Here is a 27722-nt window from a genome sequence, read left to right as displayed (position 1 = left end):
CCATTAGCACTGGACAGATCTCAGAACCTTTAAAGAGGAAAAGTCCAAAAGTACAGTTTCCATCTCCAGAATTTTAATTCCCTACCAAAATATTAAATTCAACACTATTCTTGAAGGTAATAGAAAACAGTGGGAAAGGCTGTTGTTACTATTTAAAACAATGTTGAAACTAGAATTAATACCATCTTAGAAGTTAGTTAGATAAGAGAAACATTAAAAACATAACACAGACAACAAGAGATAGATGCCACTGTTACAAACAAGTTCTTTAGTGGTTTTGAAGACAGTGTTTTGGTGAGAACCAAAGGTACCAACGTTTTCATTCTGAAGCAAGACTCACATTTTTAGTTTCTCTTCTGCTGTCCTGAATTAACTGTTAAAAGATACGTTAAAACATGCAGTTTAACAAGCAAAATTTAAATACCAATGGCTTGAAAATTTCCTCTTTAAATTCTTTTTCTGTGTGCATTGTCTATATTGCAAGCAAAAGCATGTCAACAATAATTTATGAAGTATACATTGTTAAATGATTTTAAATTTCTGTTAGACTAAAATTTGACCTTAGCACAATATCCCATATTAATATTCTGCTGTTCCGTGTCTTGTTTCCAGATGATTATGTTGCACCAAACTAGGCATGCAGGCTTAGATTAAGAATCAGAACAGACCTTGCCATCAGCCTCAGCAGAAGCAGCAGGGGAGGGCTCCTGGGAGGCAGGTGCCAAAGCACTTGGAACTTTAGAAGACTAAAGGCAAAAAATGCAGGGAAAAAAATCAAGGATGCCAAAAATGCATTCAGAAACATTCTGTAAATATGAATTTTCCCCTCTGTATAATAACATGAAAAACAAAAGTAATGGGACGTAAAATTAATATTTATTTTGCCTTATTTCCTGTACTATTGTCACCTTTGTTTAAGGCTTTCTTCAGATGAATTCCTAAGAAAAATCCAAATCCAAAAACTTCATTTTGATTTTTGGAAGTTGATAAAATCTTTTCTGGTAAAGAATTCAAGGTAACAGATTTTTACACAAAAATTTTAATATCTGCAACTATTACAGGTAACTAAAACCTGGTATGTACATAATGTCATCTTCCCTCTCCAAAAAAACCTTGTTATAATAAAGTCATTAGTCATTTCAACTAATTTTACAAAGTTGATAAAGTCATTGAATTTCTGTTAAATCCTTGATACTTAAAATCCACCTTTAAGCATTTATTCCTATGTATTCAAAATATTTTATCTTTAAATTACTCAAAGCCTATTTTTAAACTTGCGTACCTTTACTCAAACAATGAAATAGTGCCAATGGAATATTAAAGTAAGAAGAAAAAATTACTCCTAGAACTGAGTAATATTCTGAGGCTTACCAGTCCATCTTTGCATATTGGGAATATGCTTTAAAAACATTTTTTACCTTGTCTCGTGATACAGCTGAAGGTAATTCTCTTGCAAGCCTGTTTCTCCTTTGTTCCTATAAATCACAACCAAGCAGAAGATTCATGATTATCAGAACACAGAGATGTAAGCCTACTTTAAAAAAATGTTCAGCTTAATTGAAAAGTGTGAATAACTTACAGTATATCCTCTCACTGTTCGGACTCATGCCATAATTATATTTTAAAACAAACAAATCATTTAACCCAATGCTTCTCAATCTTTTTTTCTGCCCCAACACACCTGAGGGATATAATACAACGTCAGTAACATTGGCTTCCTGTACCAGGGGTTCTCAAGCGGACCAACATCATCTCTGCCTTTCCCACCAAGTTAAGAATCACTGATTTAAACTGTTCCCATATCAAAGTGTACATAAGCCTTCAGCATACCATATAGAATTTGAAGTACACAGATCACAGAAAAATTAAGTAAGCAAAACCTTTAAAAATCATTCTAACCTGCACACATTTGTGTTAAATTCACACACAAAACCATAAGAAATATCTATAAGAGTGTTCTGTTTTCTTTATCCTTAACTATCTCCAGGAAATAAATGTAATGTTGAAAACTGACAGTCCCTTCTGTAACCTGGCTAATTTTACAGACTTATCACCTGCCCACTCTTCTAATCTGCTAATATTAGCAATGTAATTCTGATACTGAGCTAAAGCAACTGTAAATTCAAATTAATAGGTACTGAACACCTACTGTATGTCAAGCACCATGATAGGTGCAAGACTATGAAAATATAGAAAGATGTAGGTATTAATAGTGGCTCTCTCAAGAGCCAATAGTGGCTCTTCAGGCAGCATCAAATACAGTAGGAAAGTATTTACATTAAATGAAGTCAAAATGCTCCTGAGCAGAAAGCATTTCATGAACACTCAAACTTGCAAAAAGGTGTAAAATTAACAAAGCTTCACAATGATGTTTCTGGGTAAGAAAATTTTTTAACAGAAATTTTACCCACTTTTCATTTATCCAGTGATAAAAAAATATAGATAATAAAAATATATGGATTTTAACAATCTTCAGAATAAAAAGTTAGCATTTAAATATACATTTTGAAGAAGGACACAAAGGAATCTAGAGACTAGAAATTCTCACCCTAGTCTGTTACCAACCATTTATGACCTTAGCTGGCCCTGAAGACCTGGCTTACTTGCTTTGTTAACTGTATGGGTTACCAACTCTTAACCCCCGGTTTCCTAGTCTATTAACATTACCCTCATAGGGTTGCTATAAAGATTAAATGAGAATATCCGCATAAAGTTCTTTGACACATAGTCTTAAAACCAGAGACATTCATTTGTACGAAAAATACTGATCTGAAATCATATCATAAATGACCTTGTCAGTATTAGAAAAACTGTTCCAGACACAAATTTTCCATGAAGGCTTCAATGTTACAAGAACTAACTCCTATCTTAAGATAGTGTCTGCATGCTAATTTTTAACATAATAACTATTATCTAGTCCACTTTCTGAGTGTTTTAAAGTGCCTTACTTATATGCATTTTGGAATTTTTTCTTTCTTCTTTTTTCTGGCCGTGCCACACAGCTTGCAAGATCTTAGTTCCCCAGCCAGAGACTGAACCTGGGCCATGGCAATTCCCTGGAATTTTTTCTGACAGTAGGAGTCACCTCAACTATGTAGCTAAAAAACAGTTCCCTGTACCTGTTACAGAGCAGATGCCCAGCAAAATAAGCACTAAAGTAACAGCTGTTATCATCTGTGGATCTCAGGTTCCTCATCTGTTTAACCAAAGGGTCCTTCCAGTTTAAACCCAGGGTCCCTTCCAGTTCCCAAATTCCACGTTTACAATATTCTCCCCACCCATATGCATAAGAGGAAATTTGATACAGAAGGGACTCAGGTCTTACTGGACTATGGAATTGCAGAAAATTTTACTGTTTTAGATAAAAGTGGCAGAGAAAAAACTGCATCCAGATAAATCACTCTATCCACCAGCCTTCGCTCCAGCTGAGCTATTATGCAACCTACAACGTTAGCCTCAAATGGAAAAAAAAAAAAAGGATCCATGAAATGCAGGAACCACAGTAATGGTGAAACAGTACTGTCTTTCCAAATTTACTATAATTTAGGTAATTCTTGGAATGTTTCCTTCACAGCTTTCAGAGTCAAATGAAAACAATTTTAAACATCCACTTTGGGCTTCCCTGGTGGCGCAGTGGTTGAGAGTCCGCCTGCCGATGCAGGGGACACGGGTTCGTGCCCCGGTCCGGGAAGATCCCACATGCCGCGGAGCGGCTGGGCCCGTGAGCCATGGCCGCTGAGCCTGCGCGTCCGGAGCCTGTGCTCCGCAACGGGAGAAGCCACAGCGGTGAGAGGCCCACGTACCGCAGAAAAACAACAGCAACAACAAAAAAAACATCCACTTTGTTTTACATACTTCAGTCTAATAAACTGCAACAATAGTTACTGAAATGGAGCCAGGCAGTCCTTCAACACTAAAACAATGAGTCCCAGATCATTTCCGAGTTACAGTTTCACAAGCAGAAAATGAGAACAATGCCTCCAGGTGGTTTTGAGAATTAAATTTAAGAAAACAATGTAATGCCCTCAGCATACTTCTTAGCATATAACAGACAATAATATGGTGCATATATGTCTTATAGTTAGTTATTCCTTGCCCAGTAAATTTGATATAACTGAGCTAAAACAGATTTTCTCTCAAAAAAAAGACAAATTCGAATTGTATTTACCTCTATATTATTGTTCATTAACCCACAAGCATCAGCAAAGTCTGGATGTTTTGTGTTGATATAAGCCAATTCAATTGCCACTAAGTTATGGACCTAGAAAAAAATAAAATTAGGCTATATACAAAATATGCCAACCTAATTTTACTTAAGGAAACATATAAACTTATTAAACAGATAATTCTAAAAGACAGTACAGGAAACTGATGCCTAAATAAATACTTGATAATTATACTCCAACTGACAGAGTTTATACCAAATAACAATTTGCTCTATCTTTTGAATTATCTATATTTTAGCATCTAAGATTGCATTTCTGACACTGAAGTAGTTAGAAGTATTTGTTAGGGAAAAAAAAGTTATCTACCTGATGCATATCTAACTTCCAAGCAACTTTGCTATTAAAACCTTAGATCATCCACTATTCCATGTCAAAAGTTCAGGTTCAACAATAAGAAAACATTTCATAATCAGATGTAAGTTAAAGATTTTAACTTTATTTGGGTAAAGGATACATTTAACGACCTGAGATAATGATTGATTAGCCTTAATTATGAAGCACCTAGTTTAAATATATGTGGTTCAATTGGGACAATTGGGACAATAATCAAAAAGGAAAGTTGAAATTAATTTCTCTAGCGTTGTAGAGAGATTAAACTAACTCCTTCATTTGCACTGTCCTTACAAATCTTAGGTATCAGAACAGCACTAAAAGATCAAGAACCAGTGAAAATTATTTATTTAAATGAAATTCCAATGATTCTGATATCAGTAGGTAGAGTCTGAGATCAGGCTAACCATGTTCTTACTCATTTCAATCTGGTGGTTATGCTTGCTAGGGAAACAACTAAGCAGCAGCACTTACATTCTATACTTCCAAGGATGGTTTTGTACTCTTTAAGTAAATGTCCATTGGGGCTCACCATCCGGAGCCAAAGACCCAAATGCACTTTTAGAGACCAGAAAGGAAAAAAAGAAACCAGCCAACAATTAGAGGCATACGGACAATTTCAAATGCTTATTCCATATTTCTGCCAATTTCAGGATTTTTATTTTTAAGGATAGCAACCATGATATTATGGTATTAGGTCATCAAACAAGGAAACTGTACAAATGGCCAAATTACCCTGATGTACATCAGAGTTAAAAAAAAAAAGAGCTTGCTATATGAAGGCTCAGTTTACTGAGGCTAAAGATAAAACTAACTTTCCATTAAATCAGTGCTGCTATATAATAAAGCAAAACTACTCACAATCCTCAACAATAACTCCATTTTCAGGAAAATCTGTGGCTGCAGGCTACCAATGATTAAAATATGGAGAAAAATGCATTTTATACCAGAATTACTGAAGTTTCCTTTGAAATAAGACAAACTTGCTTCTTTTTCTTTTCAATACACTGGGAATCATTATGCCTAAATTCATAAAGCTGTACAAAATAACTTATTAACAGTGATTACAATGATTTATGAAATAATAGCTCACCATTTCATTTGTAACAGGCAACCGTTTACGAAGAAGACAAGTCACTACTTCAACTATGGCATCATGAAGTTTAGGGAACCGCAACAACTCCTACATGTGGTGGAAGAAACAGTCTGTTTTGTTTAAAGGAAAATTAAATAATCTCTGAAGTACTGAATCAGATTTGGACTGAATCAGATTTGGAAGCTACATTTAACTATACTATTTCAAATCACTTTTAGATAAGGGAACTACATTTTAACTTTTAGCCCATCTTCTATATTTCCTCCTTCCCCTTGAAACCACCACCTCATGTCTTTTACTACTTAATCTGAAACCTGTTACATTTCTCAATTACCTGTGTACTGTAATTGCTACAGTGCTGAATGATCCTTTGCATTTCTTCATGAACCAGTTCCACACAACGGAGGCTGGGCTCTTCCAGACGTTTGATTTGCCGTTTGACCAGCAACTCAAATGAAACTTCAGGCACAAACAAAGCAGGACGAGGACCCTAAAAAAATAAAACTATGAGCTCTTATTATAGCCACATATAATTTTGGTTCTTCCTTAAGTTTAAAATAAATCACGTTTTTGGTATTTTTCATAAAAAAGCACTTCGTAATTTCAAGAATGAGAGCAAAATAACAAAGTGTACAATTCATTAAAAAAAATAAGAGTTATATGGATTAAAAAATAATCTTTAACCTCATTTCAAAAAATTCTAAAAGTTAAGCATACTCACAGTTGCATTTCTAATGGCAGTCAAAATGTCAATAGTGTTAAGGCCACCTAGTGGGTCAACAGATTCTAAGGTTCGCCCAAAAGTCTCATGGAAAATATAACATATTCTAGCACCACCGCATCTGAAAGGCAATGAAGTATATGACTTCTAGTATTACTAAAAGGGAGGAAGCTACAAGTTAGAAGTCTCACTGTAAGCTTTAAGACTGTCTCAGATGAACAATCACACTTAGACCATTTCCATGTGTTCTCAAATCCATTATGAACCAGTTTCTCTAATTTTTTTAATGGGGAAAGGAGTCATTTCACAAAAGGCATTCACATATGCACATGCACACTGAGTAACTGTTCTTTCAGAAAACATCAGTTATCTAAGAACTACTAAACATTTTTCTCTGCCCTAGTTTTCTTCAACTAGACTATGAGCTCCTTAAAGATAAGAAACAATGTCTTATTTCTATTTATTCACAATCTGGAGATCAGCAAACTTTTTCTGTAAAGGCCAGATAATAAATACTTTAGACTTTTCACAACTCTGTCACAACTCGCCAATTCTGCCATTGAGCACAAAAGCAACTACAGACAGTATGTAAACAAATAAGCACAGCTATGTTCCAATAAAACGTATGCCCACTAAAATTTGAATTTTATATAATTTTCGCATTACAAAATATTCTTCTTTGAATTTTTTTCAACCACTTAAAAGTGCAAAAGTCATTCTTAGTCAATGGGCTATATATAGTTTGCCTATCCCTGCTTTAAACAAATTAAATCTCTGGGCCTACATACTGGACACCTTGTGTTTCCTATCTTAATGACTAGAAACCCTGGTTATTATCTTTTATTTTTTTCATTCAAGTCTAGTTGAAAATTTACAAATACATTTATATCTCCCCAAATCATCCCATCTTCTCTGTTTTCACCATCACTATTCACTACTTTCTTACAGTGATCTAGGCAGAAGATACCAGCCTAACATTATGCTAAGTGAAATAAGCCAGACACAAACGGACAAATATTGTATGATTCTCCTTATATGAAATATCTAGAACAAGGAAATTCATAGACAGAAAGTAAGTCAGAGGTTACCATGGGCTGGGGGAAGAGGGGAACACAGAGATATTGCTTATTTGGATACAAAGTTTCTGTTGGGATAATAAAAAATTTTGTAAATAGATACTATTTGATGGTTGTACAATACTGTGAATATACTTAGTGCTACGTATTATACTTTAAAATAGTTAAAATTACCAATAACTGGTCTCTCTGCCTCCAACTTTTCCCTTCTCCAAATAGTTTCCATAATGACCAGAATATCTTTCTAAAATGGGTTACTCCTGTGACCAAAAGTGTTTTATTTTTTTATAGTAGGAAGTTCTTCAAATTCTGAAGATACTAGACTTTCCACAGTCTTGTTCTTAGACACCTTTCCTGCCTTACCTCCTGTTACATCCCATCATTGTATATGCCATTCTCCAAATTCGCCCTGCGTTAATCTTTTTTGTTCCAAAGCCTAAAATACCCTTCTACTTACTGCCTTCCCATATTCTATTCAGAACCCAACCCAAATGCATTCCTAACTATGGAGCTCTCCCAATCCTTGAAAGAAATGAAAGTGGTCTCTCTTCAATGTTCTAATAAGGTTTGATTAGGTAATTACAAAGATATTGCTTAATTAACTACTTATAAAACTGTCCATATGTTATATGCACTTTTCTGGTTATGTATTATATTTAATAAGAAGTATTTAATTAAAAATTATACTCCTTTTGCCACCTAATCAACCCTTGTGTTACCCTGACCTACCTTACCCACTGAACTCTTTAAAGGTTTATCTTAGTAATCTTTACTTCCCTTAATATGCATACATTTAAAACCATTCAGTAATTAGTTTGTTAAATATTCTACAGTATTAACTCACATAGAAGGCTACCTGGGTCACACGAAAGTACATAGAACTTTATATACATACATACAAACACACAGACATGAAGTATGTGTATAATTGGAGAAATCTGAATAAGCTGTGTGGATTGCACCAATGTCCATTTTCTTGCTTTTTATTGTACTACAGATATGCAAGATGTCAACGCTGGGGGAGATGGGGTGAAAGGTGAATGGGACCTCCCTGTACATTTAGTTGCAACTTCCTATAAGTCTATAATTATTTTTCAAAATTAAAAGATTTTTTTAAAGGTGAGAGTTTAGGGAAATGGATATTCTTTTATATTGCTAGTAGTAAAACAATACAATCAGGGCTTCCCTGGTGGTGCAGTGGTTGAGAGTCCGCCTGCCAATGCAGGGGACACGGGTTCGTGCTCCGGTCTGGGAAGATCCCACATGCCGCGGAGCGGCTAGGCCCATGAGCCATGGCCGCTGGGCCTCCGCGTCCAAAGCCTGTGCTCCGCAACGGGAGAGGCCACAACAGAGAGAGGCCCGCGTACCGCAAAAAAACACAAAAACAAAACAAAACAACAAAAAAAATACAATCGGGCTTCCCCGCGTAGTGCAGTCGTTAAGAATCCGCCTGCCAATGCAGGGGACACGGGTTCAAGCCCCGGTCCGGGAAGATCCCACATGCTGCGGAGCAACTAAGCCCATGCACCACAACTACTAAGCCTGTACTTTAGAGCTCGTGAGCCACAACTACTGAAGCCCACGCACCTAGAGCCCGTACTCTGCAACAAGAGAAGCCACGGCAATGAGAAGCCCACACACTGCAATGAAGAGAAGCCCCCGCTCGCCATAACTAGAGAAAGCCTGCACGCAGCAATGAAGACCCAACATAGCCAAAAATAAACAAATAAAATCAATAAATTTATTTTAAAAAATACAATCTACTAATAGTATAGCAATAATAAGAGACTTTGAGGATGTCATATACCCTTTCATCTAGTAATTCCACTTCTAGAAATTTAACCTAAGGGTTTACTTGGATACATGGCCCAAAGATAGTCCATCACAACATTGTTTATATTTGTGTATAACTGAAAGCAAACTATCAATAGTAGGGGACTGGTTGAACAAATAAGAGTGTATGTCTAAAAAGTAAAATACTATGTAAATCTTAAGACTGAGAGTACAAATATACAATTACTACTAGTTGTTTGTGACATGTTGATTTAAAGAAATGATTCCATAGCATCTGATTTCTAAAGATGTGTATTACAGGCAGTTATATGTTTTATAGAAGCATAGAAAAATGTCTAGATTAATGCCAAAGTAACAGGGATTATTTCTTAATGATGTAATTAAAAGCAATTTTGTCCTTATGTTTTACTCTTCTTACTTATATGCATTTTTGTATTTTTTCATGAACAATTATATTGTGTGTATTAAAGAAACAACAAACATATTTTAATTATGAAAATTTTATAAATGCTTATCAATTAAAGTCTTGTTTTAAAGAAAGCCCTGAAACTTTTACCGTGCTTTACATAATTTATAAAGCATTTTACATACATATGAGACATTATCATTTCTACAAAATGATATTCCTGTTTTACAGATAATAAATTACAATCAGATAATCTCAGAGTTAAGTCACTGTAACTAAAGATCTTTATCTTTTATCTTTATCTAACCTATCAATCCAGGTAACCAAATCCATAGAGAAATTTCTTACTTACAGCTCTGAAGTTTCAATATATTTCGCAGTTCCTTCAATAGTATTACAATATTCTGTGGCAAATTTGGTAATAAGCTGGAGTAAAGTAGCACTTTTATCATCCACAGGTTCACCATAGCTATTTAGAAGAGACTGATATTGAGCAGCTAGAACATTTATTCTTGTTTTCAACTCTGGCAAGCAATCTCTGATGTGATGCATCAGTAGCCTAACAAAGGTGAGAAAGGAAGAATTTTAAAGTAATTGTGTATTTTGAAGACCCAGGCAGGTCAAATTTTAAAATGCAAATAATAGGGAAACCTGTCAATTTGCCCTGGTAGGAAATAATGCAATCTTAGACTAGAAGGTAAATATGTAGCCTGAAAAAAATGACATGAAGGAAACCATCTTAGTAAATGCTTTTTAAATGTGCCTTCAACCCATCAAATTGTAGCAACTGCTAGAGAATCAAATATAAATTTAAAAAAAATTTTTATATTATTGCAGTTACCTCAAAGAATGTAAGCTACTCAATCCAATTCCACCTACATTATTTTGGTTTCCGACTTATCTTTTACAATGGATACTCAGCATAGTGAAAATCAATCTTGTTAAGATACATATCCATCAGCCTTTAATTTATTTAGGGAATAAGCCAAAAGTAAAAGAAAATAGCTTTTACTTCAGTCATTTATAAATTATTTAGAAAGGCCTTCTAATCCCTCTACCATCAGTGCATACTCAGAATTCAAGGTGTATAGTTTACATTCTTTTTATGAATAGGAACAGAAGACATCCTAAATTAAGAATAGGTTATGTGAAAATTATAAATCTTAATTCAGTTCCTGAAATACAAAATGGAAATGAAGTCATCTGCCATCTAGTTCTATCATCAAAAGTAAAATGACTGTCAAGAATTTCATGATTAAGGTATTTTAAAATTCACTTGAGCATTCCTAGACTACACGATGATTTAATGCCAACCACCTCAATAAAAATAAATATCTACATTATAAGAACCTACTATACAAGAAACAAAAAGTGAAATTTTACAGACAAGGACACTATAAAAATGTAAGGAACTGATAATCAAAGGTCTCAGACACCTATTGGCAACCCAGAAACATCTCATTTTCCAAAAGGTAAAAAATGTTACCTGTTTAAAGTCCTGGCAAGATACTTTGTTCCATTTCTATTGGCCAGAGATGGGTATTTCTTTTGAAGGAAAGCATATTCATCACGGATTGAATCAGTTACACTCTTCTTATTATTAATATCTAGCTGGCTCCTAAGGTTGAAAAATAACAAAACTGTTCAACTAAAGTCAACTGTGGTACTAAGTACTCTGGATAATGAGGATGATGATAATGATGATAATGATGATGGCACGAGGCACTGTCTATAATGCCTGACATGAATTGTTAATTCTCACAATCAGTCTATGCAATAGGTATTATCCCATTTTATAGCAAAGTAACTAAGGCCCAGGGAGATTAACTAACTTACCCAAAGTCACATATTAAGTAGTTCAGCCAAGATTCAAACTGTGTGACTTTTAAGTAAGCAATGCCTGAATAATTTAGGCCTCATTATTACCATTACATTATTACCATTACCATTAACTACAGTCAAAAGCAGTACTCTTAAGTAACAGGGATAAACAGGTAAAAATATATGTGTGTCTTAATCAACTGTATATTTTATCCATGGACAGGCAACTAAATTGAGTAGCCATCTACAAATACAACAAATAGTTTTATACCACCTGCTTGCATGAAAAGAGATAATAGGAATTTTTTAAAAAAAGAGTAGGGGTGAGGGAGAAGGACATGTGATTAGAAGCAGACAACTGTAAAGACATCACTTAGTAACATTTTCATTTTAAAAGGTCTGAGACCAAAGATGTTAGGAGCCATTTAAACCCACATTATATCTAGTTTGTAGATGAACTAGGAGTAGAACCCAGATCTCATGACAATTTCAGTGCTTCCTATTTTATAAAGGCTTTGGACTAAGATCTCCATTTGAATCTGGCTCTGCTTTCACCAGCCATGTGACTTTGGTAAATGTATAACAAGTTTTCTGATTATAAAACAGACCAATATACATATCTCACAGGGACGTTGTAAGGGTTCAAAGAGATACCCTTAAACATTTTTCACAGTAGAGCATCTAAAACTTAAGTAGACACTCAACTGTAGTTAGTTTCCTTTCCACAATTTTTTATTTCACCTACTTATAATTAGGATACGTTTAATAAAATTTCTCCAAGTCACTTCCTGGCAGTTATGTAGAATCACTAATGCTAGGGGTTAAATCGATCTATTAAAATACTACCACCCTAAGAACACTTGACTGGTGTAAACTAAATAATACGTTTTTTTATCCAGTGCCCTCCTCATACATAATGTAATAGACAGGGACTTTTTAAGCCTAGCCATTAAATTTTCTTCCATTTTGTGGCACTGCTTACTTTAGAAACACTTTCTATTTAAAAATATCTACAGGAGGCTTTAGTGAATCTATTCCTTTACAGCAATGAATTCTTTAGCAATACCAAGATTATAGTAAAAGGAGAAAAAGTAGGGACACTATCACATTTCAGACTGATTCAAAAAATTCAGATTTGCTTTGAAATGAGAATGCTGCAATTCTTATCCCATTCTTGATTGCTAACCTGTTAACTATTCCAATTATTCCCAGTTTGACTGGTATAACCCTTCCCATCAATACATCCATGGCATCAGTACCCGCATCCATGAGATCAAGTTTAGTGATTACAGCTAGGGTTCTGCGACCTGGTAAATGCAAAAAAGAAAAGAAATGACCCATTAAATTAAGCTATTAAGTATTAATAAAGGAAAATCCTAATCTATAATCCCACCTAACATTACCGTTGACATCATTTTGGTAATGTTTTTCTAACCTTTGCTTACAAATACTTTTTAAAAACTACTTTTAATCATCATGTTTAATTTTAAAAATTTTTCACATATTTTTTATTAGCTCTTCGGGCTAACTTTTTTATTAGCATTTAAAAAATTTGTTTAAAATTCACTCATGCCTAGTGAGTGAATTTTTTTTTTTTTTCTTCATTACAATTTATTCTTTCTTTCTGCCCACCCCTCGGCATCTCTTGCCACATAACCAGCCCACCCAACACTGTCTTGGGTTCAGGGCTGCTTCACAGAGGTACACAGTTCCACTGGTTCCAATCACAGGGCATGGGATATGATGCAGACTGTGACTAATTTTCTGTATGACTTTGTTGGCTCTGTATGGTTATATACAGGGAAGCCGAGTTTGTCCAGAGCCTGGGTGTGGACAAACAACATATGGGAGACGAGACCCTGGCCCCGGTACTCAGGCAGGGTGACCCCCAACTGCACTTCTCCTGTCTAGTCCATCAGGGACCAGGACACAGGGGAACCCTCTGGCCCCAGCAGGCAGAAGGTGGGGAAGGCCCGGATACAGTGCTCAATGAATCGCTGGCTCCTCTCATTGCCACTAAAATGCCAGAATTTATTCACCATGGCAGCGTGGACAGGATCCAGGGATGAGAGTTTAAACATCTCTTGGTTAATGGCTTTTTTTCAGTTCTATGAGTTTTGACAAATGCAATGTCACCACTACCTCAAAACAAAACAGTTCCATTGCCCTACAACCCCCACCAAAATTTCCTTGTACTATCCCATTCCTAGTTTTGTCTCTTCCAGAATGCTATATAAATGGAATCATATATATAGCCTTTTGAGTCTGGCTTCTTTCACTTGGCATAATGCTTGTGAGAGTCATCTATTTTGTTGAACGTATCAATAGTTCATTCCTTTTTATTGCTGAGTAGTATTCCACAGTATGGACACACTATAGTCTAGTTATTCATTCCCCATTTGAGAAACATCTGTGTTGTTCTCAGTTTTAGGAGATTAAGAATAAAGCTACTATAGATATTTGCATACAGGTTCTTTATATGAACATAGGTTTTCATTTAACATCGGTAAATAACCTAGGAGTGGAATTACAGATTTAACTGTTTAAGAAACTGAGAAACTTTTTCCCAAAGTGGCTATACCATTCCCACCAGCAATGTATGAGAGTTCCAGCTGCTCTGCATAATTTCCAATTTTACATATGGCATTTTTCAATTAGAAGCATTTTTGTATTTTGGTCCAAATCTATAAAATCATCCTTTTCAATGATTCCATATTCTATTATTATCTTATCATTCCTACTGTGGACCATATATTGATTCTTATTTTTTATAAATAATACTGGATTGGATTATTTCCTTATACTATATTACTAGATTAAAATTACTAGATCAAAAGTACGATTATATTTATGGCTCAAGGGTCAGTTTAAAATAGAATTAATGTATATAAAATGCCTAACAGTTTACTTTATATAATAAAAGTAAAATTTAGATAAACATTTTGATATAGTTTATCTTTTAATCTAAAATGAACATTAATTACTCATATAATAAAAGTTTCTTAAAAACTTGAAATAAAAAATTTTAAGAAATGACGCCGTTTATAGGAATTTTAATTAGCAGTCTTAGCATTAACATTTCCTACCAAATTTTTATTTTAAATTTTTATTCAAAGTAGGAAATAAGAAACATGACACTGCCCACAGACCCTCAATACTCAGATGAAAAAAAAATGGCTCCTGTATACAGCAAAGCATACATTTATTAGCAGCAATAATAACTTACAGTCTGGCATCTTATATAAGATGCACACTGCAGCATTAGTCAGGTATCATATACTGACTCACAGCATGAACTATATTTCGAAGAATCCCCTCTGCCTTGAACCTCTGCAGAATGTAGATACCATAATTACCTACTATACTATAATAGTCTACAATGATTATCTACCATGACAGTTATTCTTAGAAATCAGCCATTCAAAAACCTAAATCATTTTATTTATACAAAACAAACTTTTTGCGAAGCCATCTTATTTTAAAATCATTAGGTAATCATTACAAATATGGACATCATGTGAAGTATTTTTGCCTAGCCTGTACAGCAATTTATCCATTTCCACCAAAATTTCTAGTTGATAATATAAGTAAAATAGAAAAGCATTATTTTTAAAATAGCTAGAGATATTCTTTTTAAAAATAAAAACTCCTCTCGAGGGTAGATTTACCATGTTAACCAAGTATCTCATTAAAAATTAACACCTGTCCTTACCATCTGGATCTACCTCCCTTGAAATTTTAAGTGCCTCTGATGTTGCCATATCCGTATTAGCAGCAGTGACAGCGAGGATAATGGAATTTGGATTACTGATGAACCGAAGAATGAGCTCTCTGATTTGAAGTTCAATATCCTTAGGTTGATCACCTACAGGCACCTGGACCAAAAAGAGATGATCAAGGAACTAGTAATAAAAATCAACTCTGCTTTTTGTTTTCCTCCATTTAATCCAAAGAATATAGGTATTACTCCATTTACAGATAATTAAAATGAAATTATATACTACAGTATATATGAATTTGGTAATATGTAAAAGTCTCAAAATGTAATCTTGCAAATATCAAAAGTCTACCATGTTAAGGATTGGTCAATATTAATTGCCTAGAGACAAATTCATTCATTCACTCAATTAGCAAGTATTTATTGGCAACCTTTATTTCAGGCACTGTTCTGCGTACCAGATTATATCACAGTAGTGAATAAGAGAAAGACCAAAATTCCTGCCTTCACTGAGCTTTAGTGATGAGAAGCAGATAATAAACTCATATATACATAGTATCTAGGTGGTGGTAGGGCTATGGAAAAAATAAAGGCGAACAGGAGGCTAAGGAATACTTAGTTATAGCTTATACTTTTAGGGACTTCCCTGGTGGTCCAGTGGCTAAGACTCTGCGCTCCGAATGCAGGAGACCCAGATTTGATCCCTGGTCAGGGAACTAGATCCCACAGGCCGCAACTAGAAGATCCTGCATGCCACAACTAAGACCCGATGCAGCCAAATAAATAAATATTAAAGAAAAAAAAGCTTATACTTTTAAATCATTATTTTAAACGGGATTATGCTTTTAAATTGAGTAATCAGGGGAGACCTCACCCAGATAATGACATTTGAGAGAATGACCACAAACTGAAAGAGATAAGGGAGAGGTACAAGAAGATACCTGGGGGAAGAACATTCCAGTAAAGTGAACAAAATAGCAGAAGGCTGGAGCAGAAGGAGCTAGAAGAGTAATAGAGACAGATCAAGTAGATACTTTAGATCTCTTTAAGAACTTAAGCTTTTACTCTGAGTGAAGTGGGAAGCCACTACAAAGATTCTGAGCCAAGGAATGACACAATCTAATTTTCACTTTAATAAAATCACTCTGGCTGCTTAGTTAATAAATTATGAGGAAGACCTCTTAGGAGACTATGGTGGTAATCCAGCTGAGATGATAGTGGCTAGCTCAGGATGGTAGCTATGCGTTTGTAAGACGTGACAGAGTTCCAGATATACAGGCACACCTTGTTTTATTGCACTTTGCAGATATTGCATTTTTTACAAATTGAAGGTTCGTGCCAACCCTGTGAGAAGGAAGTCTACTGGCACTAATTTTTCCAAGAGCATTTGCTCGCTCTGTGTCTCTATATCACATTTTAATAATTCTTGAAATATTTCAAACCCTCCACCAGCAGAAAGATGACATACGACTCACTGAACATTCAGATAATGGTTAGCATTTTTCAGCAATAAAGTATTTTTAATTAAGGTATGTACATCGCTTTTTTACATAGTGCTATTACACGCCTAACAGACCAAAGTACAGTTGACCCTTGAAAAACAGTGTTGGGGCACTGACCCCCTCAGGTAGTCGAAAATATGCTTTTGACTTCCCCAAAATTTAACTACAAATAGCCTCCTGTTGAGTGGAAGCCTTACCAACAACAGGCAATTAACACATATTTTATATGTTATATGTATTATATACTGTATTCTTACAATAAGTAAGCTAAAGAAAATGTTAATAAGAAAATCGTAAGGAAGAGAAAATACATTTACAATACTGTATTTATCGATATTTTATGTCATCCGTTTACAAGATAAATCTTCTGTCAGTACCAACATCAATAGTCTTATATGATAACAAAACACTGTAGATGTTATTACTGACACTAGATATCAAAAATGAAAAGATAACGTAAAAAAGAAATTCATATTTATTTACATATATAACAATTCACACATTGATAACAAAGAAGCAGCAATACGATTGCTTTATGGTAGCCTAGTGTAATCGATATGATTGCTTCACAGTAGCCTAGCCTATACACTAACGAGTGAATCGTTATAAAATTTTTATAGCATACAGTGTTAAAGTCATATTCATAATACAGTATGGAAACCACTTATCTGTGATGACAGGCTGATACACAGTTTCTCCAATTACAAAAGAAAGGCATACTGCATGGTAATATAATTCTTTGAAAGCAAAGTTATAAAACAGTAAGAAAACACATTAATTTTACATTAAATATCATTCACCTTATACCTATATAAAGACAGGCTATCCATTTCAATACAAGTCTTGTACATGGTGTTCTACATAATGAGTACTTAGGCAATGATGACAAAAGACACGAAAACATCTCACACAGTTCTTTTTTAATTTTTTTTAAAGGAACTAATTTTTTTTTTTAATTTATTTATTTTGGGCTGCATTGGGTCTTTGTTGCTTCACGCGGGCTTTCTCTAGTTGTGGCGAGCAGGGACTACTCTGCGTTGCCGTGCACAGGCTTCTCATTGCGGTCGCTTCTCTTGTTGCGGAGCATGGGCTCTAGGCACACAGGCTTCAGTAGTTGTGGCACGCAGGCTCAGTAGTTGTGGCTCGCAGGCTCTAGAGTGCAGTCTCAGTAGTTGTGGCGCATGGACTTAGTTGCTTCACGGCATGTGGGATTTTCCCGGACCAGGGCTCGAACCCATGTCCCCTGCATTGGCAGGTGGATTCTTAACTACTGCGCCACCAGGGAAGCCCTCTCATACAGTTCTTGCCATACAGTTACTAGATTTCACAAGAAGACACACACATATACAACAGAACTCTATGGCATGATGATTATTTGCTATTCAATAAGTGGAAGTGGATCATCCTCATCGTTGTTCATGTGAAGTAGATGGAAGAAGAGGCGGATCTGGTCTTGCTGTGTCAGGAGTGGTAGAGGCAGAAAAAGTGGAGGAGGCAGAAGGGAAGGCAGGAGAGGCAGGCACACTCAGTGTAGCTTGACAGAAATACATCATAATTTCTGTCTGACTCTTGTTTTTTCACTCTAAAAATGTTTCTATATGGTGCCAATCCTTCTTCCACCAAGTCAAAATCAGTCTTGAATAATTGGAACTCTTTGACAGATCGTGTAATGTCAATTTGTTTTCGGGCACTGCTTCTTTTACATCTTCTTCCTCATCATCTGGCACTGTTTCAGAAGTACTCATTTCCATCAAGTCATCTTCTGTTAATTCCTCCCATGCACTGTCTACTTTAGCTCTTGAATTTCTACAAGATTCATATCTTGAAACCCTTCACCCACCCACCCACTTTTTTTTGGACATGTCCACAGTCTCTTTCATGATTTCCTTGATTGGCTCTGTCATAAATCCTGAAGTCTTACACAACATCTGGACACAGCTTTCTCCAGCAGGAATTTATTATTTCAGACTTAATGCCTTTCATGGCTTTTTCAATAACAACATCTTCAATAGTGTAATCCTCCCAGACTTTCATGATGTTCTCTCTAACAGGGTTCTCCTCCGTAGTATTGACAATCATTTCCATAGAGTTCCATGTGTAATAAGCCTTAAAGGTCCATATGACCCCCTGATTTAGAGGGTGAATAAGGGACATTGGGTTTGGAGACAAGTAGACCACTTCAACACCTGTGGCCAGGGGCACTGTCTAATACCAAAAGAACTTTAAAAGGCAGTCCCTTACTGGAAGGGTACTTCCTGCTTCAGGGACAAAGCATTGATGGAACCAGTCCAGGAAAAGGGTTCTCTTTGTCCAGGCCTTCTTTTGGGGCAACCAAAAGACTGACAGCTGACTCTTTTGCCTTCAAGGCTTGGGGGTTAGCAGCTTAATAGATAAGGGAAGTCCTGATCATGAACCCAACTGCATTTGCACAAAACGGTAGAGCTGGCCTATCCCTTCCTTCCTTACATCCTTGTGCCTGCTTCTCTTCCTTACTAATAAATGTCCTTTGTGGCATTTTTTTCCAGAATAGGGCACTTTCATCTTTATTAAAAACCTGTTCAGGCAGATATCCTTTCTCCTTAATGATTTTCTTAATAGCATCTGAGAACTTGTCTGCTGCCTCCTGTTACCTTGATATTTTTTAAGCCAAACCTCTTTCTGAAATTATCAAACTATCCTTTGTTGGCAATAAATTATACAGCTTTAGATCCTTCACCTTCCTTTTGCTTTAAGTTGTCATATGTTGACTTTGCTTTTTCTCAAATAACGTTATAGTCTATAGGTATGCCTTTCCTACAGCAATCCAGCACACACATAAAAGTTGAAATTTCAATACAAGATATAAAGGCATTGCACATAAAGTGCAAGGTTTTCATGCCTTCTGGCATAGCTGCAGCACTGCCTTCATGAATTTCCTTTTCTTTTTTTTTACAATGGTTCTTAAGTTGGATTCATTTATCTTGAAATGGTGGGCAACTGCAGACCTCAATCTACAGTGCATATCAAGCAATTCAACTTTTTCTTGTAACATCATGACTTTTCACTGCTTCTTGGGAGCACTTCCAGCATCACTAGTGGCACTTCATATGGGTCTCATGGTGTTAATTCAAGGTTTACGGTACTACACTAAACATGATGAAAAATATGCAAGAACCACAGAGATCACCTTTTACCATTATTTACTGGAGAGATGAACTGCTCAAGCAGAGATGATTAGCATCACACGGCATTTTAACAGGCTATTCACAATACTTGAGCTCAGCACAACAGCAACAGAAGGTGGCTATGAAATTATTACAGTAGTACAGTATGTACTACAGTTCATCTTACGCAGTTATGATTAAATACTGCATCTTTACATTTGTTTACATTTCTTTCTGCTTCAAACGGCACCATGTACAGTCTGTGTGTGCATAGGTTTTGATAAATTTTAACTTTTTATAATAGATTTGTAAGTTAATTTTTATTAATTTTTTCAGTATTTCTAGGCTATGCAGTTGTCTGCAAGTTTTTTCAAATTGTCACAAATCTCCAGAAGAATTTTCCAATATATTTATTGAAAAAAATCCACATATAAGTGGACCCATGCAGTTCAAACCCTTGTTCAAGGGTTGACTGTATAGTGTAAACATAACTTTTATATGCACTGGATAAACAAAAAATTTGTGTGATTTGCTTTATTGCGATATTCACTTTATTGCAATATTCACTTTATTGTCGTGGTCTGGAACCAAACCTGCAATATCTCCAAGGTATGCCTGTATTTTAAAGGTAAGGAGAGCTAGAGGATTTGCTGACAGAGAAAGTAGGGTGTAGGATAAGAAGTATCAGGGATGACTACAAACTTTTTGGCTAAGCAACTGGCAGAACAGAGTTGCCATTTACTAAGATGGAGGAGACTGTAGAAAGATCAAGTCAGGTTGAGGGACAGATCAGGCATTTGGTATTAGACACATCAAGTTTGAAATGCCTATTAGACATCTGAAGTGTGTATGTCAAGTAGACAGTGGATATACAAGATGAATATACAAGTCTGGAGATATTTGAGTGTTGTCAGCATACAGACACTCATATTTAAAGTCATAAGACTGGATAAAATCATCAAGAGGTTAGGTGTACCCCTTTGACAAGAGGTCCAAAAACTTAGCTTTGGGGCACTCACTGTTTAGACACTGGGAAGACAAGAAACCAGCAAAAGAGACTGAGAAGGAGTGACCAGTAAGATCAGAAATAATCCTCTAGAGTGTGGTATCCTGGAAGCAGAGTAAAGAAAGTGTTTCAAGGAGAAAGAAGGGCTCAACTATGTCAAATGCTGCTAATAGATCAAGGTAGTTGCCAAAAAAAAGCTGATTAATCTATATGAGGTTAAGGAAAAACTACATTTGTTCAAGTGAAAACAAACATGACCATACCCACAATGAGTAACAACTATTCTTTACCTTAGTCATTCCTGGCAAATCCACAAGTGTCAGATTGACAACATTGGGTGAAAAAATCTTAAGATGAATTGGTTCAGGGCTTACTCCCTAAAAATAAGTTTTAAAATATCATATTAAAATCACATTAAAACTTCAATGAATAAAAATGCTAAAGTAAACCTCATTTTAAGTATTATACATTAGATGCTTTTAAATATTAAATAAACCATGATTTCTAAAACATTTCAACAATCAAAACCCGATGAAACATATAGGAAATAAGGCAGCTAGCCATAGGTTATAATCCCATCCAACCTTATACTATTAATATACATAATTTATTTCCCCTATATTATTTCACATTCTTTTCTCTGGATTCTCAGCAGATAACGTTTCTTAAATATGTTTAATAGACTTAGTGCTGAACAAAAGAATAATGTATCACTATCCAAATTTATGAAGTTCTTGAGTTCAGGGAGTGAGACATAGGTAACAAGTTATCCAAATCAGGGAAGTATGGCGGCAGCAGCAGTAACTAAAAGGTAACCTGCCCAGAGACCAATAATAAACAAAGCTTAGTCAATCACTAAAACAGAGACAAATATCCTGAATAGGCATAAAGAAATTAACATGGCTCCAAAAATGCCTTTTTGTCAGGAAAAACCTCTCCAGCACAGCATCCGGCAGATAAAAGGACTCAATAAGTATTTTTTAATATTAATACTTAGCTAAGGCCCACTTGTGGGATTAAACGTACCCATACAAGAATGTAGGTAACAACAAAAGAGAAGGGAACAGAAAAGTAATAAGAATAAAGAAAGAAGAGAGAGAAAACAGAAGCATTTAAGGGAGTCAGTGATAGTGCCTCGGGTCAAAATTAATCGTATCTTAGACACCTAATTTACTTTAAATTCTCAGAATCTGAGAAGACAATTCAGCTGTTAACATTACTTTTCATTTTCATTGAAAAAAAACCCCTTAATTTCCCGTTTGCTTTCATAAGTAAATCTAGCCCTACTCAGGTAAGAAAAAGAGCTCTTCAAAATACATGGATCTTGTAAGTTATATATTGCTTCTTAAATTAGAATACAGTCAATCCAGCAGAAAAAGATAACACTGTAGGAAGTATTAAATTAAAAAGTTACATAATAAAGTGATATATAAATCTCAAGATCAAGAATAAACACCTAAATGAAATATCTGATAGCATATAAAAACTCTAAGAAACAAAAGGTATTAAATAAAGTTTTTATATATTTGGGAAAATACTCCATTAGTTTCAAAGACCAGAATACTCTTGATGATATATTTATCAATGGGTATAATTTCCAGCTCTAAAGAGATGCCTACCTTATTATTTCCTGAAATCCTTTCTGTTTCATTTTCAATTTCTTGTCGAATTTCATCAAAATCTGTGTAAAGCTAAAAATTATTGAAACAAAAAACACGGTATTCAAAATAAGATTAAAAGTTCTTAAGCAGGGTTTGATAAATTTCAAGGATGTCTATGGATCTGCTTCAGAGAATTAGTAAACAAACTCTAATATACACATATATTTTTTCTGAGCCAAAGAGTCATAGTTTATATCAGTTTTTCAAAGCTGCCTGAGCCCACAACAGTTAAGAGTCTCAGAGAGAACAGGGCTCAACTTAAATGTTTTCCAAATAAACTACTATGGTTAGAAATGTTAAGATTTATTTTATAAGGAACAGCTGCTTCAAGATAACAATGCTACATTGCCAATCATAAGAAACTAAATTATCAACTACTTGTACCCCCAAAAAATGTTTTCAACATGTTACTTCTTCACCATATTCTTCTACAATTACCTTATTTTTGGTGTGAAGAAATTTACCCCATTCTTCTGCTTCAACCCCTGGAAAAAGAAAAACTCCATTTATTGGAAACTATGGAAATTACTTTTTATCTTTATTTAGGAATTCAAAAAGGCAGTACAATATTACTTTTTCCTATTTTGCCATTAACTACAAGTTAACGTATATTTTAAGATCTGCTAAATTATACTCTCACATTTTAAGAATTGTACCAGGTATTTCAGAAACGACTAATTTCAGAGTTGCTCACAGGTCTTCCCACTATTTGAAATCTAGATTTCAACAAATAAAATTGTTTACCTCTCCTCATATTATAGTAAAATATGTATACTTTATTTTTAAATATCTTACACATAAAAAGCAGTTTATCTGATGAAAATACTCAAGCTAATGGCTAAAAGAAGAAAACTTATGAGTCATACTGAATAATAATGCAAAAAGCATATATAATAGATTTACATGTAACTCATAAAAATTTGCAATATGTGAATGAAACAGCTAACTTTTCATTCTGTTTTGTCGTTTTTATTTTAATTTGGTTTCTTGTTGGTAACCCATAAAGTCACAATTTGTCGTTACTTTAAAGAGCTCTCTCAGTAGTGTGAAGCTACTCCATAATTTATATGCATTTTCAACGTGATTTTTCCCCCCCAGGAACAAGATTATGTTCTCCCTTGGAATTGAAGGTAGGTAAGAAATGAAATGGCATGGGGTGTGGGGAACCTGGCATATGCCCTGTATGGAGTTGCTACTCGCCAGTAGTTTCCAATAATAGGTCTGCTCCTCTTGCACTTGCTGAAAAAAGGAAAAATTATTCACTGCAGGTACTGTTTTGAGTGATCTGAGACTTGGAGAGCAAATTTTGTTCTGATTTTCCCAGAAAAGCTAGAAATGCTTAATTGTAGAAAGGTAAACTAACTTTGCCTCCCCGAAGCACAGCTATTCTGTTTTTGCCAAATTCAGAGTTTCAAACGTCTTAATGATTAAGTTTATGAATAACACATACCAGCCACCTGAGATCAAATTAAAATGACTGTAAGATATTCAAATAAATATTTACTGAGGAAAAGGTGGATCAATTTCTTTGGTGGGATAAAGGTAAAGAAACTGGATCCTTTTTGCAAGTAAAATGCTCACCTACTTGAAGCTTAGTACCTTCTTCCAAGAAGTCTCATTGGAGAACTGGAGTAATCTAGATGAATAGAACTCAGAGGCAGGTACTATATACCAAAGGGGTGTTCTTAATTTACCTTATCATATAGAAGAGGCCTGGCTTCACAAGCATGTTTTTAAAAATAAAAATAAAATAAATTACATTCACCACCAAAAAAAGCCTGCATTCTGATGCAATGCCAAAAGGTAACAAGAACCACTAACACCTGCAATCAATCAATGTGGATAGGCAAATAAAAATGGAAGAAAAAAAATGCACACAGCCTGTAAGAGTACAAAAGCACACATGCAGGCACAATAGGAAAAGAAGGGCCAAAAACAAATGGATAAAGGAAACCTTTAGAAAGGTGTCTTGAGTTTTTCCATGTAGCAGGGTCTGTAGTTAAAGAGAAACAGCACAGAATGATAAGTTTAGTGCTTATCCCTAATATTTGAACCCTTTCTAAAAAATCAAGTGTGCAAAAAACCTGAACACATTTCAAATGCCATTTCAAATGCATTCAATTATTCCAAATTTACAACTATAAAACTTCCATTACAATTAGTTATAATTAGAGGGATTATATAATATTTTAAATGACACAAATGAAGTATATAGTGTGCCATAATTTATTTTTTATTTTCCATTACACCTAATTATATCACCTCTGGTTTCTAATTCTAACAAAGTGGATTAAAATTAATTTACTATTCAAAAATTTGTCTTAGACATCTGATAACTATGGGTAAAGATAAATTACCTAGTGGAAAAAAATCTACAAAACATATCAAACACATCTTTCAAAACCTTTAAAGTAAATATGAACGTATTTACCAATTGAGCTTTCTAAGGGATTATTTTCTTTGAAATATATATTGAATTTAACAGAACACCACAGAAACAATTTTGGTCTTTAGTCAGCATGCTACTTTTGGATTTAGTCTACAAGGAGATCTGAGGAAAACTTAATTTATTTCTTATAAATATATAAAAGGTAATCATAGAGTTCAAACTAAATCACCATCTCACTTGAAAACAGTTTTTGTTTTTAATAAGATTTTATCAGAAAATTCTTTTACATTGGCAGAAGTGGGGGGCAAGATGAGAAATACTATAAATCTATATATTGACACCTCAATTATCCTATGTAGTTGGCAGAATGAGGGATCTCATGTTACATAAATTTTCCTGATAATTGAATTATACATAGTAATACTTAAATAGTTTAGCCAGTTTTGATGGACCTATATTTAAAATGGATTATACTGCTCCATGTCATGTTAGAATCCACTGCTCTTAAACTTACCTATTAATGGTAACTTATGCCTTTGTTACATAATAGAGCCCTTTGAGGCTACAAATCCCTATACAAAATGGTTAGAAACTGATTTTTTCTTTTTTTGAAGTTCTCCTGTCTTTATGTTTTCCTCCCCTTTCTCCTGTATGGTTGCCAGGCTGTCAGGTAGTTCATACTCTTCTGGCTGTCTCCTGCTTCACTGTTCCTAATTTCCTCTAGGGTAGAATGATTTGTGGTAAGGTAGAACTGTTTATCCTAAGGATAAATGGGCTCTGATGAGAAGTTAAAGAACTATTCTAGTTATTAATAATATATATGACATTTAGTACTCAAAATTTACAAAATCTATTTTGTGTTCTGGGTGGCTGAGTTGTCATTTGAAGTGAGGTTTTATGTTTTTTAATATAAAAAATAAGCACTAAGCTTGGGGAAAAAAAAAAAAATATATATATATATATAGGTAAAGATATGCAGATTTACTGACCAACCACCAAGAAGAGACATCAACAAAACAGAGTGGACATACAAAGAGATACCAAGGAACTGACACTTCTATAGCTGAAATGTACACCCCTTCCAGAAGCACTGCCCACATCTGCAAATAGTTTCTGAGAGACAGGATATCATCTGCCCTTTTCAAGGTGACTGAAGAAAATGAAGAGTTAAAAGCAACAGACTTAACACCATACAGTTTCTTGAAGTCTTAGTTTAAGGTATTTGGTAAAATTGATGATGTTAGTGAGAATGAAATTTTTAAAGAGTTATTCTATACATTTGAAGCTGGACCATAAATTAGTCCAAAATGATTAAATTCAAGGTTCAGAATTTCAATAATAAAGAAATATTACAGAAAAGCAAAGCGATGAATAATATACCAAGAAGCTACCTAATATAATTAAAAGACTCCTACATATCCTCTGGCAGTCTATCCAAAAATATTTATCATTATATCATTATATGTTAACATCTACAACTTCATTAACTTGCTTTAGCGATTAACTTTCTGTAGTCATTGTAGATGCTCATGACAGGTCTTTTTTTTTTCCCCTTTAAAAAAAAAAATCAAACTATCACAACAATGCTCCTATAATAAGTAAAGGAAAAGATCAGATACAGAAATTAAAGTAACTCCAATTGCATCAAATTATCATCCCATCTTAGATTAGAATATAAGAAACAGAATGAAACTTCACTGAAAACAGATCTCTGCAGAATGAGAAACAAACATGGTACTCTGCTGCAAATGCAATTTAATACTTAGAACATTTTATAGACTTTTATAAATAAGACAAAATGTGAACCAAACACTGAAGATTAAACATATTACTCTCATCAAATATTCCAAACCTCACTAATGTAAAAGTATGATTAATAGAGGATACATATTTAATAGGCAATTTAAAACATGCTAATAAAGATAGTGTGTCTTAGGGCTTCCCTGGTGGTGCAGTGGTTGAGAGTCCGCCTGCCGATGAAGGCGACGCGGGTTCGTGCCCCGGTCCAGGAAGATCCCACATGCCGCGGAGCGGCTGGGCCCGTGAGCCATGGCCATTGAGCCTGCGCGTCCGGAGCCTGTGCTCCGCAACGGGAGAGGCCACAACAGTGAGAGGCTCACATACCGCAAAAAAAAAAAAAAAAAAAAGATAGTGTGTCTTAAAATATTTTCAGTTTAACCAAAGAAGAACTGCTATAAAGGATGGTGCATATTTTCTTATCATGATACTCCACGTTTACTATTTGGGTGAGGGAGGACTCTAAAAAGTATGTGCTATATAGGTAAGCCTTAGCAAGAGAAGGATAGTAAAAAAAATAATAATAATTAGGGACCTCCCTGGCAGTCTGGTGGTTAAGACACCATGCTTCCACTGCAGGGAGCGTAGGTTCAATCCCCGGTCGGGGAACTAAGATACCTCATGCTACGTGGAGTGGCAAAAATAATAATAATTTTTTTAAAAAAAACTCTTTCTAAAAATAATATTCATCTTAGGGCTTCCCTGGTGGTGCAGTGGTTTAGAGTCCACTTGCCAATGCAGGGGACACGGGTTTGTGCCCCGGTCCGGGAAGATCCCACATACCGTGGAGCGGCCGGGCCCGTGAGCCATGGCCGCTGAGCCTGCGCGTCCAGAGCCTGTGCTCCGCAACAGGATAGGCCACAACAGTGAGAGGCCCGCATACTGCAAAATAAATAAATAAATAAATAAATAATAATATTCATCTTAGATTGAAGGGCCAAAGATTCAAAATTAGCAGACACATGGCAAGACCAGAAAAGGGAAGGTAAGATAACATTGTCATGCTGAAAAGCTAAATCATTTTAATTTTATTTAA

General features: G+C 35.0%; 1 protein-coding gene across 8 annotated transcripts in view; it reads right to left on the bottom strand.

Moving 5' to 3' along the window:
- DNM1L (dynamin 1 like) overlaps nucleotides 1-27722 on the bottom strand; it is a 61421-nt gene that overhangs the window by 3072 nt on the left and 30627 nt on the right. For 2 of the 8 annotated variants that reach the window (XM_067696121.1, XM_067696119.1), the window contains 14 exons: nucleotides 22939-22985; nucleotides 22459-22530; nucleotides 21130-21216; nucleotides 15183-15345; nucleotides 12657-12777; nucleotides 11136-11267; nucleotides 10002-10208; nucleotides 6374-6494; nucleotides 5987-6142; nucleotides 5650-5739; nucleotides 4169-4261; nucleotides 1419-1475; nucleotides 669-746; nucleotides 341-373 (listed from right to left, as the gene is read on the bottom strand). In XM_067696121.1, the coding sequence (XP_067552222.1) occupies nucleotides 341-373; nucleotides 669-746; nucleotides 1419-1475; nucleotides 4169-4261; nucleotides 5650-5739; nucleotides 5987-6142; nucleotides 6374-6494; nucleotides 10002-10208; nucleotides 11136-11267; nucleotides 12657-12777; nucleotides 15183-15345; nucleotides 21130-21216; nucleotides 22459-22530; nucleotides 22939-22985 (1457 nt within the window). Of the gene's footprint in view, nucleotides 1-340; nucleotides 374-668; nucleotides 747-1418; nucleotides 1476-4168; nucleotides 4262-5649; nucleotides 5740-5986; nucleotides 6143-6373; nucleotides 6495-10001; nucleotides 10209-11135; nucleotides 11268-12656; nucleotides 12778-15182; nucleotides 15346-21129; nucleotides 21217-22458; nucleotides 22531-22938; nucleotides 22986-24454; nucleotides 24494-27722 lie in introns of all 8 variants that reach the window. The other 6 variants (XM_067696116.1, XM_067696118.1, XM_067696122.1 and 3 more) reach the window with 6 other exon arrangements.

This window comes from Pseudorca crassidens, chromosome 11 (assembly GCF_039906515.1).
Source record: "Pseudorca crassidens isolate mPseCra1 chromosome 11, mPseCra1.hap1, whole genome shotgun sequence".
NCBI classification, from domain to species: Eukaryota; Metazoa; Chordata; class Mammalia; order Artiodactyla; family Delphinidae; genus Pseudorca; species Pseudorca crassidens.
This window is presented reverse-complemented; position numbering and strand designations above follow the sequence as displayed.